Source organism: Ostrea edulis, chromosome 4, assembly GCF_947568905.1.
Source record: "Ostrea edulis chromosome 4, xbOstEdul1.1, whole genome shotgun sequence".
In the NCBI taxonomy this organism is placed as follows: Eukaryota; Metazoa; Mollusca; class Bivalvia; order Ostreida; family Ostreidae; genus Ostrea; species Ostrea edulis.
This window is the reverse complement of record NC_079167.1, coordinates 77,881,226-77,895,940: the sequence shown is the minus strand read 5'-3', so window position 1 is coordinate 77,895,940 and position 14,715 is coordinate 77,881,226. Positions and strand designations below refer to the sequence as shown.

At 33.8% G+C, this 14,715-nt stretch overlaps 2 protein-coding genes across 2 annotated transcripts in view; both read left to right on the top strand.

Moving 5' to 3' along the window:
- The window catches only part of LOC125672579 (receptor-type tyrosine-protein phosphatase alpha-like), a 122,817-nt gene that overhangs the window by 15,077 nt on the left and 93,025 nt on the right, over nt 1–14,715 (top strand). The window lies entirely within an intron of this gene.
- Nucleotides 1–14,715, top strand: part of LOC130054341 (multiple epidermal growth factor-like domains protein 10) — a 45,484-nt gene that overhangs the window by 8,674 nt on the left and 22,095 nt on the right. The window contains exons 3-5 of the mRNA XM_056163879.1: nt 10,156–10,287; nt 11,371–11,485; nt 11,568–13,190. Of these exons, the coding sequence (XP_056019854.1) occupies nt 10,156–10,287; nt 11,371–11,485; nt 11,568–11,733 (413 nt within the window). The 3' untranslated portion in view covers nt 11,734–13,190. Of the gene's footprint in view, nt 1–10,155; nt 10,288–11,370; nt 11,486–11,567 lie in introns of the transcript that reaches the window.

Sequence of the window (14,715 nt, the reverse complement as noted above, 5' to 3'; positions counted from 1 at the left end):
GCGGAATGCGGGGGTGGTAAATTTAAAGTGTTCCCGTTCTTTAAAATGTGGACTGAAAATGAAATAACTCGCAAAGCCAAAGAGGACTATTTTATTAAATTTTTCAATCCAAGTCTTAATAGAAAATAATTATTTGAATAATTGAACTACAATTTAGCATAATATTTTTACAAAATAGACAATTACAAAACGCTACCGGTTAACGTTATTATGACGTCATAAAGGACTCGTTTAATTGACGTCATAACAAAGACGTTACTAAACAATTTTTGTATACATATTTGAACTGCCTGATGAACCATGCAGACATGGAGAAAGCGCTAGCAGTAAATGATTGTTTTTTATGGAATGTGTCATTCTGATTTTCAATATTTATATATATATATATATATATATATATATATATATATATATATATATATATATATTCCCAGTAATACCGGCCCCCAATTGGCATGATCTTAACAAATTTGAATCTGCATTATGTTGGAAGTTTTTTTTTGTAAAATTCAATTTTTCTGACCCGTTGTTTCTTGAGAAGATTTTGCCCAAATATAGAGTTAACTCAACAATGTTGTCAAACAATTGTGGTATATCAAAACGATAAAATCAAAATTTCTTCTTCACAATGGAAAATTGGTATTTTTGTTGATAGGAGAAAATATATCGTCATTTATTCAATTGTTCGGAACTAGAAATAAAGATTTTCTTGTCATCTTAACAACGAATAAAATTGTTACGTAATACATTTAGTCATAAAATAATCGTGAGCAATTGAGAAATGTTATCAATTTCAATTATGCGGTTATTAATTAATTATAATAATTTTGGAAAGAACAGGACCTGAAGATTTCCATAGATATTAACTCGTTATATAGCGAAATAATTAACTCCTCATAACGACATAATTAACTCATTATAACGAAATAAAGTATTATTATTTTTATTATTATATTATTATACTAGCTCGTTATTTAAGGAATGGCTTTAATTCTGGGGCATATTATACGAGTATAATCTGGTTTGGTTCAGTTTACGCTTTATAATCCAGGATTAAAGTAATTCCTGATAATTTAATGCAAGAGACAAAGGTACTAACCTTCAATTATCAAAATGTATATAAATTCGGAAAAATACAAGTCAAATGAGCTGGTCAATTATTCATTTAGCAAAAACGACGAAGCGTCTTGCTGTGAAGGCAGCCATCTTTAATCTTAGCTCTATGGAGCGTAAAATTTGTCATGACAAAAGGTATGTGTAAGCTATGCATACAATGCGTAGTTCATTGACCTTTGGAGATCGACTTTGAAGTTGCTCATCTCAGACAGATTGAAAAAATACGAGAAATTGCAATGTTTAGGCCTACCCAAAGTAAGTCCAGATTAGAATAGGTCCTCAGTACCCCAGCTTGTCGTAAGAGGCGACTAAATGGTGTGGTCCTTCAGATGAGACTGCAAAACCAGAGGCCCCGTGTCACAGCAGGTGTGGCACGATAAAGATCCCTCCCTGCTCAATGGTCGTAAGCGCTGAGTTACATGAGGAATATGTTTTGGTTCCAGCTGACAAAGCTAGTAACATCATTGTCTTTGTTTGTAAGGCTCATTATTACAACTGTATTTTAAACGAACTTGGCATTAATTCCACTTTTGGTAATCATACTTATACTCCAACTGCCCTTTCAAAAGACGAAATTCTTCAAAACCATGCTTCAGTTTTAGACACATTTAATATTCCAGTCAATGGGTCGAATGAATATGAGTTACCGTACCTATACTGGATTCCTAAACTACATAAAAACCCTTACAAACAAAGAAACATTGCTGGATCCAGTAAGTGCTCTACCAAGCCCCTATCTTTGCTCCTCACGAAAATGTTAACAGCTGTGAAGGAGAAACTTCAAACTTACTGTGCGACTACATATGCCAGAAGTGGTGTTAATCAAATGTGGATTCTAAAAAATTCTAAAGAACTTTTAGTAAAGTTGAAATCACAGAATTTTTCCCAAATCAATAGCATTAAAACCTATGACTTTTCAACACTGTACACGACCATTCCTCACGATAAATTAAAGACTAGACTTTTTGACATCATAGACAGTTGCTTCTTCAACAAAAACGGAAAACGGAAATATTCATATGTAGTGATCAGTCATTCAAAAACTTACTTTGTTAAACACCACTCTGATTCCACGCACAAGTACTCTGAAGTTGAAATAAAAAATATGCTAGAGTTCCTCATTGACAATATCTTCGTGGTCTTTGGTGATCAGGTCTTCCAACAGTCTGTTGGAATTCCCATGGGCACGAATTGTGCTCCTTTGTTAGCTGACCTGTTTTTATATTCATATGAAGCAGAATTTATTCAAAAACTTCTACGTGAGAAGAAAAAATCTCTCGCTGTGACCTTCAATTCGACTTTTAGATATATCGATGACGTTTTGTCTATTAACAATGATATATTTCATTCATATGTCGATTTGATATATCCCTGTGAGCTGGAAATAAAGGACACCACAGAGTCGTCCACTTCTGCTTCATACTTAGATATTTTATTGAAAGTAGACATTAACGGCAAACTAACAACTCAACTGTATGACAAACGGGATGATTTCAGCTTCTCCATCGTCAACTTCCCACATTTATGTAGTAATATTCCATTATCACCTGCATATGGTGTTTATATATCTCAACTGATTTGATATGCAAGAGCTTGTTCTGGGTATAGTCAGTTTTTAAATCGAGGTAAGCTACTGACAAACAAGTTGATGGTACAGGGATTTCAACAGTTTCGATTGAAGTCAGCATTTCGATCTAGTTCGTCAATACAACCTCGCATTGGGTCAAGTACTGTCTGACGTGTTTCATACCGATTGTTAAGCCGTTCTTGGCACACTGATTTTGACTGCGGATAACTCCGTTTACCTGATCAGGATATGGGGCTCACGGCGGGTGTGACTGGTCAACAAGGGATGCTTACTCCTCCTAGGCACCTGATCCCACCTCTGGTGTGTCCAGGGGTCCGTGTTTGCCCAACTATCTATTTTGCATTGCTTGTAGGAGTTATGAGATTGATCACTGTTCGTTATCTTCACCTTGCATAGGCTTAAATTTTGCAGCCTCTCATCGGCAATGGTGACGTCCCCATGTAAATGAAAAAGTCGTGAGTGGGGCTTTAAACAATATGCAATCAATCATCGGAAAATGTAGGTGTATTGTTGAATCCGATACTTCATTTCATGTCTACAAGAAGAAGTATACACGCTAAAAGTAACTATTACTCCATAGGAAAGATTCAGATACCACGGAATGGCCCTGTTGATCTTAGTTATTCATCTTAAGCTTGACTTTATAGGTCAATGAGAAAGCCTGGAGCAAGTTAAATTTTGTGCATCTTTATGGTTCTTTCAAAAAATATCGAAACTATCATGCAAATTCAGATACCTTTTTTCCTTTTTTCTATCGATTTGCAATATAACTTTAAAAGCAATCCTCGTTTTACAAAAGTTGTCTTTTGTTGTGCTCAAGATATATTTTGCATACTATGCAAGTGTTCAATTTTTTCTTCTTAAAAAATTGAGAAAATAAACAACATTGAATACTTCTACACAACATTTTTAGCTCACCTGAAATGAAAGTTCAAGTGAGATATTCTGATCGCCTGTACTCCGTTGTTTTTACATTTTCCACTTCGTCTCCAGTACCACTAGACCAATTTCAACCAACTTTGTTCAACCAACAAACTTGGCCAAAATCATCCTTAGGTGAAGGGCTTTCAACTGTGTTCAAATGAAGGGACATGTCTCTTTCAAATTGGAGATAATCACAAAGATGCTCAAATAGAGTGAGGTCATTTAAAAATATTCTTCTCAAGAACTAATGGGCCAGAATAGTTTAAATTTACATGAGAACTTCTTGACATACTTCAGATTCAAGTTTGTTAAAATCCTGGCCCCCGGAGGTATGATGGGGTTACAATAGGGGATCAAAGTTTTACATGCGAATATATAGAAAACATCTTAAATGAGCCAAGGTGACTCAGGTGAGCGATGTGCCCCTTGGACTTCTTGTTTAGGGTTTGCCTTAATGATCTATGTAAATGTATGCAATAACAATTTTGATTAATAATTACAATAATATTCATTAGATCAATTCAAGGTATTTCTGAGGATAAAAGTAATTGTATCATACCGCCTAAATGAATATTTATTTTGGTATACATATTGATTTCTTATCGAAAGTTGGAAATAAGATATTGAAATCGCCGTTTTAAGGGGGGAGCTCACAAAATTTGAAAAAAAGGAACTTCTCAAATGCGATGAAGTGTTGTTGTTTTTTTTTAACTTTTAAAAGTATTGAAAAACTCTTCACACCAGTAAATATGTTTCCTGAAAAACTATCACTCTTCATATTGAACTTTCATAACAAATTTTCAATGTACGTTATTATTCTGAATGGTATGGTGTTATTGAATGAAGGGATTTGTCAAACCTGTCAATGTTTTTTCCTTAAAACTTAAGGTTTTAGGGAAAGTGTCGGCTTCATGGCAATATGAAATATGACATGTTATGTAACAGTTTATGAGCTGTGTTATGGAAGTTTATTTTGATTTTATTCAAAGTACATGCTATTCATCAAGTATTATCTGAAAAAAAAATATGGTATCCATCGAAATATTTGCCTTGTGTCATTTTTACCAGGATGGATTGAAAAACGATTTTGCTCCGTTTTTTATTTGCACAATACTGATTATTGGTAGTCTAAAGTAATACGTAGATTCAGGTAGCATTGGATTTACCCTTTTAGGGTATTAGCGAAAATAAATCAGTGGCAAAGTATCCCTAGCTACCGTAGTAAATTTTGATGTTTTGAGATAATTATCATTGATCATTTCTCTTTTAGTTTGCATTGGTGGCTGGTATGGAGAAAACTGTTCTCTACGATGTAATGACAACTGTGTCAATCAGTCATGTGACCATATCACAGGCAGCTGTACATACGGATGTAAACGGGGATGGGGAACTCCTCACTGCAAAAAGGGTAATTCTTAATACGGTGTTTCTTGTTAAAATTCTTTGCATCATATAGCTTTTAAAGATCAAACAATTCCTTTCCAGCTTCGGTATTTCAAATGATCAACAAATTAGTACAAAAATGATCAATAAACTGCAAGCCTATCTTTTCAAACAGCTTCCCTATAATACTGTCAATTTTTAGAATATATGTGCGCTTTATCTACGTATGACATACATCATCATACATGTATATTAAATGCAGTCGGACGTGTTTCATACCGATTGTTAGACCGTTCATTTTATACTAATTTTGACTACGGATTACTCCGTTTACTTGAATAAGATCTAGGGTCCACGACGGGTGTGATCGGTCAACAGGGTATGCGTACTCCTCCTTGGTATCTGATCTCACCTCTGCTGTTTCCTGGGTTTTTTGTGTTTGAATTTAAGAATGTATGGAATTGATTGCTGTTTGATGTCCAAAATTCACTTTTTCATCTTGCAGAAAAAGCTCGAATGATAAATAAATAATCTTATATAGCTTCCCTCTAATGTTCTTCTAGAATGCTCAGTAAAAACGTACGGCAAAGGTTGTGGAAATCACTGCAGCAGTCATTGCAGAAATATGACATGTAATCCAATCAATGGATCTTGTTTGGAGGGCTGTATTCCCGGTTACTTAGGAAGTTTCTGCAACAAACGTATGTAGTCTATAAAGCATAGTAACACTTATTGTTTATTTCTCATTAATTGCGAATATATTCATTGTGTATGTATTTAAGCATGTGAGAATGGAAAATATGGACTCAACTGCTCCCAGAATTGTTCTCAGAACTGCCTCAACGTTTGTGATTCTGTTGACGGATCCTGCACGTGTTCCTCTGGGTGGACAGGGTCCCCTAACTGTAGTGAAAGTAAGTATCTAACTTATATTTTGCCAATGAATATTCTATTTTTGAAAATGCTCTATCTCTGAAGAATTATATATCCCCTCTTTCAAGGAGAGGCATATTGTTATGTATCCCATCTTTCAGGGTGAGACATATTGTTTTCTACTTTTCATCCATCCGTCCGTCTGTCTGTCACAAAATCTTGTGAACGCTTCTCCTCCTATATAGCTTATCGAATAGACTTGAAAATGTGTACAATGCTTCACTGCCATTTGTAGATGTGCATATTGTCGTGACAGGAGGATCCAATTATTTTTCTTAAAATTATAGTAGATCCAAGAGGTGTAAATAATGTTAAAATAGATTGTGATCACTTCTCCTCTTATATTGGTTATCCGATTAACTTCAAAGTTTGTACAATTATCGGAACAGGGGGATCCATTTGTTATTCTTAAAGTTCTGGTAAATATGAGGGATGCGTGGTAAAATAATTTATGAACACTTACTATGTGGAGCACCTCCAATTTAGGGAGTTGGGGAGACATTTGTTTTTCATAAAAAAACATTTTCTAGCTAAATATTACGTTTGTAAGTCATGGTCGCAAAGTCAGGGCTTCCTTGGGCAAACCTCAAGATCTTTGGAGTTTGTTATCACACGTCTTAAACTACATTTCATTTTTTTCCTCAGGTACTAAGAATCACGATGTGTGTATCCATCGAAGTAGAATAGTTCTATTTACAATCATTTCGTCAAGTTACATGTACCACTTGAATTTGTAGACGTAAGATGTTGTACAATTACTTCATGCAATCGGTTTTTACCAAATTATCAAGATTGTATTCTTTGAAGTATATCAAAGTTTCATAAAGTAATTAAACCATTCCAAATTCTGTCAATCGAATTCAAAATTCTATCCTATAATGTACATTATTGAATAAATATAGTAAATGTTGGCATTAAATTCGTGACCGTTACATTCAATATGTCATTGAAAGTTAAAAAAAACAAAAACATTCGATATCAGTACATCAGACAAAATATCTTCATTTTCGAGTCAAATTCCTTTTTTGTAGTGTGATAGCTTTAATGGATCTTGGATTGTAAATCACTAGCTATGCTAAATATACCTGGTACGATACTAGTTGCAATAATGTAGCCCTATCCAACTTTTTTAAAATTCTGACGTTTTCGGGATAGGGCTACAATTCCATAGGATCTCCGTAATGGTGCAAAATAATTTTATGAATAACCGATAATAAACTCTGTGTATTAGTCCCAAATATTGTTTACACCAAAAGGAGTACCAACTTTGTGCTCAGGCATGTCTAATAAAGGTGTTTTTCATTAAATACAATGTACAGCATGCAAAATTCTTCGTCTGCGCCATGCTTGTTATCGCGAGATCTCGTAGGTGGATCTAATGAAAAACCTAAACATTAACAATCAGCACGAAAATGTAGTTACTCGAGCCACTTCGACAAAGAAAGGAAAATCATATTGTTGCAGAAAGAATTTACACTCTGCTGTTCGGTTTTTAACTTGATATTAAATTCAAACCTTTTCAATACCGACGAAATAGCTTTCGCCTCCATACTTGTCCATTGATGTAAATACTACCTTATATGGCATATGCAAATGACTTATGACAATCGGAAGTTGAAACTTCAGTACATCAAACATGGCGGACAAATATGAATCGAGAAATTGGAATTTATCGAAATTGTTGAAAACAGTAGAATAGAGCCTCACAAATCTTAAGTTGTAGGTTGTAAATTTATATATTGACTAAGGAACATAGAATATCATTTTATTTACGTAAAGAAAGTCAGGAAATGTTTAGAATGAGCGCAAATGTTGCGGGAGTGAATCACTCCCGCATTTTCACCATTACGGAGATCCTAAGGAGTTGTAGCCCTCTCCCTAAAAAAAAAAAAAAAAAAAAACCAGAGAAGGCTACATTATTGCAGCTAGGTACGATACCATTTTGTAATTGTCCATATGCAAAATTGTATAACTTTCACCGCTCAACGTTTGAAAAGGGGAAGTAACTCATCTTGGAGTTATCTTAATTACGTTATCCTACATTAAAATATCTAATTTTGAGCCCGGGGTCCATTCTCGGTCCCGTCAAACCATAGATTGATTGATTGATTGAATATTGTTTGACGTCCCTCTCGAGAATATTTCACTCATATGGAGACGTCAGCAATGCCGGTGAATGACTGTAAATATTCCGATAAAATTGTATTTTATCAGAGTGTCCTGCAGAATCATACGGTCCTGATTGTGTGTATACAGGGTATATATATTTGACATGTACATGTGACGTCAAACTGCATGTATGCAATTTAGTATTGCATATAACACGATCACTCCCCCTAGGCACCTGATTCCACCTCTGGTGTGTCCAGGGGTCCGTGTTTGCCCGACTATATGTTTTGTATTGCTTATAGGAGTTATGTGTTGATCACTGTTCGTTATTTTCGCCTTTCATTAGTATAATCACAGCACTTTACGTTTGTTGCACAAGTCAAAATTTTCATATAGAAATTCACATAACCTTCTAGCATGAACTGCATTGACAAGGTTGCATAATAATTTGCAATGGTGTCCCTTTGATGTATCATCATTTGAATTGTAGATGTCCAAAGGGTAATATTAATTTCTTATGTCTTTATACATAAAGCAGTCATATAAAGAATGTTACTCATCTTCAACAGAAGTTTTACAAAACTGAGAGAAACGGTTTGGATTACATGGTGTTGAATATTATACCAGTTTCAATTTCTAAAGGGTGGGCAGATATTCTTAACTCTTTAAGAGCATAAAACTTTCAGAATTGGAAATTTCAAATAGTTTTGTAATTCATAATTCTTTCTAATTCTACTATAGAATAGTAATTTTGCACGTTTAAAGAATTCGATGTTTTGTAGTTGCATGTTAACATTATCAATATAGTAATTTTTCAAGTGTTTGTAAAATATGCTTTCATTAATAAATAAATAAATAATACCATATTTATATAGCACTCTTTTCATACACTATGTAAGCTCAAGGGTGCTTTACAAGGCATATATGCCTTACAACAGAATGATATACACATAATACATAGAAAATAAATAAAACATTAAAAAACAATAATATAAAAGGCGTTATTACATGTAAACAGTCCGTAGATGTACCTATCCTGATTGTACATATAAAACATGAAAACACAAGATACCATAAATATGCTAGATAAGAATAAACATCAGTTTTAGGGCGTATTAAAATAATAATAATGAAATACACACAAGCACAGACAGCATATAATGTCTTAGGTATAATACATTAAAACATAGAATTCTTTTTCTTTCTTTTCTTTCTTTTAATGATGAAAGATTTTATTTATTTCTTAATATTTTTATTTGTCCCTGCCAATTTCCCTCTGTACCAGTATCACAAAGGCTATCAATGTCCAATTTTGCAGCCATAAGTATTGGATTTATAATGCTATTTTCATCATCATAGATTTTAGTACCACTTCTTCTATCAATATTTCGTGAAATATGAGACATAATGATATATATCAGAATACTAATTTCTATGCCCAGAATAGTGCATAGATCCATAATTATATTCATGTATAATAATGTATCATTTACGTTGTTGACTCGGTGGTAAGAAGTTTCGCCTTGAGTCAGGGTTATTGTCAGTTCGAACCCCGCTCGTGCTTTTTGTTATGTCAAACATTAGTCGTAGAAATAAGTATTGAGTGTTTTTTCGTCAAACATTCGGCAATTAGAAGTGTCAGCCGCGGGTCTATCGGACGAAAACTTAAGAACGGAGGTCCCCTGTTGCAGCAGGCGTCGGTACGTTAAAGAACCCAGTTTGTGATGCCTAACTTTAAGTGAAGCATTCTCGAAGGAACATGATAAAAACAGACAAAACAAATCAAAAATCCTAAATAATGTTTGTAATGCACTGTACGTGTTTTCAATTTTTTCATTTATATATTGCAAAAAAGCACCTACACTATCAAAGAAAGTTCTAGATCTTAGTTTAAACATTAGCGAAATATATCAAATTGTTTCATAAATTGGTGTGTTTTCCAAAATATGGTGGGCAAATCAGACACTATTATAAGTTTGAAAACGCAGAGCAGAAATACAAACAGAAAACAAAACATGCTAATGGCGGATCAATAATATGCGTATAACATAATATTGCTCCTTTTTCATTAACAGAGACTATCTGTATTTTATGTATTTAAGCATGTGACAAAGGAACATATGGAATAAACTGCTCCCAGAATTGTTCTCAAAACTGCCTCGGTGAATGTGATAATGTTGACGGATCCTGCACATGTTCCTCTGAGTGGACGGGGTCCCCTGACTGTAGTGAAAGTAAGTGTCGAACTCATATTTATAAACAATTACTTCATCTACCTACAGAAAAGTCAAATATCAAGCTTGTTTAAAGCTCTTGTAAAGTTTAATTACCTAAGTTTTTTTTAGATATAAATCATGACATCAATGCTGCCTGGGTCAAGCCTTGCGACGTTTTGACTCTCTGCATAAGGCAATAAATATAACATTTTAAACCTCCTCCCTCCTTCGTGAACTAGCAATCACAATGGGGATAAACGATATTCTTCTAAATAAAACCATGCCATATAAATATATAAGTTACATATTTACCTTTACCTTCTCAACTTACCACTTGAATCCATACAAATAAAATAGGGCGTAAAATACTCACACAAAGTCTGGTGTACCAACAATACATTACTAAATACAATTTTCATCTAATTGACAGGATATGCTATTTTTAGCATACATACCTGTATAAGTAAATCCAATATACCATACGCTTTTATTAACCATACCGTTGACAATTTTCGCTAACACAAGAGAAGTATTCTGTTTTATTCAAAATGTAATTAACGTCTAGAGATATTTACAACTCTGAATTTCAGACATTCTTTGATTTCTCTGAACTTATATAACCTTTACGTTGAAAAAGTCAAAAAATAAACTTGGAATATTATTTCCCCAAATCAATTTCCACGTGACGTGTTTTCCTTGGAAGGTTTGTGCACTGTAGTGACGGTTTTACTCGAATATCTAAAGTGATAACTGTTTCTTAATTTGATACCAAAGTTTTCGGCGTTTATACTTTTTCTTATCGCAGTTCGTTATCTTCGCCTTTCGTCTTTCGAACCTAGTCGACCAGTACTGTTTTACATCTATATTACCAGTGAATTTACCTGCTGATCTCTGTAAAATATGTCTTACCTATTGTGGGTCATTTTGAGTTAATTAACCCATAGTTGTACAAAAAATAATATTAAACATTTTCAAATAATTCTCTGCCCAAAAAATCTAGAATCTGAATTTTTAAGGAAATTGTTGTCTATCACAAATTGTAATCTTTCTAGTGATCGGAAGTAATAATGAATTTAAAATTTGAATAGTTTATTCTTTCAGAGGTACCTATCGTCAGTAATGACGAGTATAGTACTCCAGAAGCATACATCGCAGCCTTATCTATCTCACTGGTTATCAACTTTAGCCTTGTTGTTGTCATTGTTATATTATTCAGGTAAAATATGTTTGTGGGTTATGAATATTCTCCATGAGTCCATCAAGCCTTTGTAATTCATATCAATTCTACTACATTTTAGGCTGCTCTATAACAGAAAACAAGAGAAGAGTTCCTCGGACTATATCGCTAGTGCTGAAATATCACCGCCATCACAAGACAGCGATAACGATGTACACCAGTATCAGGAACTCAACATGTCCAATGATAGTTCATATCAGAATCTGTCTTTAAGAGATCGTCTATAAAATGTACAGTGGAGCCTCGGTAATCCGGACGCCATTAATCCGGACGTTTCACCTTCTGGACGATTGTTATAGGGAACGGAATTTTCATATTTTATTTTGCATCATTAATCCGGAAATCCGCGTTCCGGACGGTCATTTTTTACTACAAAACGTTTAAATTCATTGAGAATTGTACCGTTAATCCGAACGGTAATTGTTTTGAGGGAAGGTCTGTGTCGGACAATTTTAGCAAGGCGTAAATTATAAAGAAAACAAGACAAACTGTCTAATTGAAACGATTATCTGTACCCCGTCAACACCTCCCTTTAATTAGGTGGTGTGTGATATGTCAGTTAGATAGCACGTGCCGATCGAGACATTGTATTGCCAATTTTTGCACATAAGATCTGTATTGCGTGTAATGTTGAATCTTGTAAATAAATATGTAGCATATTATTTTATAGTCTTGATCAATAGCCTAATAGTATTTTAAAATAAATTAAACATCATGCAGCAATGATTTTTTTGTTGTTGAACTGCTACACTTATCAGTTGTACTGATTCGTAAATTGATATCGGCTTATTCAAATCTAAAGAAATGTAGATTATACTTCTAGATTCTGGATTTTATACTGCTGCTTGCCGTGAAATATACATGCATGTTCATGCACATGTATATGTAGTAAGCTTTTAATGTTTAGAATGTCACGCATGTAGAATGTACCTGTGCACGATTGTTTCTTGTTACGATGTTGTAGAGTTTTATTGCTTTCAATTTTTTAAACTCTGGGTAGAAGTGAAAAAATTACCATTTTAAGGAAAATGACAATTAAATTTTATATGTACCCGTAATGTTGGTTTCAACCGAGTTTTGTTCAGTTATTATCGCATCATGAAAATAATAGATGCGCGTGGCTAGATCAAAGCAGTAGTAGGTCTTCGTATTACGAGCTTAAATGCTTTTGTTCTCCTGATATTGGTTTATATAATTTATATAGAAAAAGAAATATAAACTCTGGCTGAAGGAATTTTGGTTAAAGAATGTTGTCAACCGACATGACAAACATGAAATTCTTAAATCAACTGTGGACGATGAATATTGTGTAGACAGACCGCTGAACCCGTGAATCATGACAGATGGAAATGGCCGGCCTCTTTAAGAAGTAAACGTGTGATGAAATCTTTGAAGTGTAAATGATTATGTTAGTTATTAATGATTCATTTATTTATAGTTACATATACTGCTTCATTATTTTTTTTATTGCATACGGTACACAGTTTTGTATATTTATTTGTAGTGTTAATATACATGTACAATGTTAGCATAGGCAAATACACTGCACACGTATATTCCAATTTTAGAGCTTTGAAATGTATGTAAATGTTAACATTATCATGATTTATTTACTAATGCAAATGGTTAAATCCAATGATAGTATGTGTTTAATTCACTACGCATCAATAAAGTATTTTGAATTAAACTGATTCATCTCGTTTTCCTTAAGATGATTTTTATTGACGAAACGTGAAAACAACGAACAGTGATCAATTTCATAACTCATATACGCAATACAAAATAGATAGATGGACAAACACGAACCCCTGGACACACCAGAGGTGGGATCAATAATTAGTTTCAGGTAAATCCGAAGAATCCTCCCACATACATATATTATTGCTAGCATAGTATAGATGTATAATAAACAGGTGCAGTAAATATAACGCACGATATCCTATAACTAAATGGTTTACGACACAATAACGCGAATGTCAGAACTTCCTAGCAGAATGAGCATATAAATTTGAATCCGAGATAGTCTTTGAACAAGAATTTTCAGCTTTCGAGCACAATCGTGCAGATTCCTCTCAAGTAATGAACTGTTAATTTACTTGTATCGGTTGAACATCACTGAAGAGACATTATTTGTCGAATGAATTTTCGTTTCTGTACCAAAGCTGACAATCTGATGACTGTACATTACACAAAACTTTCATATTTGGAAGGATAATCCGATGAACACCAACAAATCTGTTAGAGCCTGTGCCCCATATAGACTTCACAGAGTGACACTTTTCTATACTGGGCGACGTGTCAGCCAGTATAATGTCGTTATTGTTTATATTCATGAAAGAACATATATCGAACGACAAGTATCCTCGGGGATGTAAGAAATTTGACTAGTCCACAAGGAAATAACGTGAATGTAATGGGACTCTTTCCCAATACTCAAAGACGGAAACGTAGTCATGAACGATAGAAAAAAGACCAAGTATACATAATGTCACGCTTGTTTCACTTTTACCTTACGTCAACAGACAATTACGTTCACAACCTATCCACACAAAACTTTACTCTGTTCCATTAAGAGTTTCACATACGTTAACTGAAGAACCCATAGCTAGTCTATAGTGGATTTTTCAACACCTGAATATAGACTGAATTATATGATCATGGACATTGTCAATCACCTTAAACTCAAATTTACAAACAAAGGAATAGATGCCGTGAACATAAGCAACATTCTTCGTCATAAAAGAGTTCATTCTTGTATTCCAATATATGTGAAGTTCAAGTCTACACCCTATACTTTCTACAAATATACTTCCACTATTGCATCTAAACTTTTTAATTATGAACAAACTTTGCAGTACCTAGACATAGGCCATCTTATACTTAATCCACCTACGCGTTATTGTTCAATTTATTTTAAAAGTTCCTAAGATAACCTAGGTCTTTCAGTTGGCGAAAGAACTTCATCTCTATTATGAATTACTGTAGATTCCTTATTTTACGCTAATACTTATTATAGCGAAATAATTCATGGAAGTCAAATCGCGAGAAAATAAATTCGCGACTACTTTGTTGATCAAGCGTTTTTGCATGTGTTTTAGCAATATAAAAATAGAAGGGAGAAATATTTTTTTGCAAGTGATGTTTCTCACGAAATTATGCGATAATAAATTCCACGTGTATATTTAGGAATTTATAGTATGCTAGGTGAA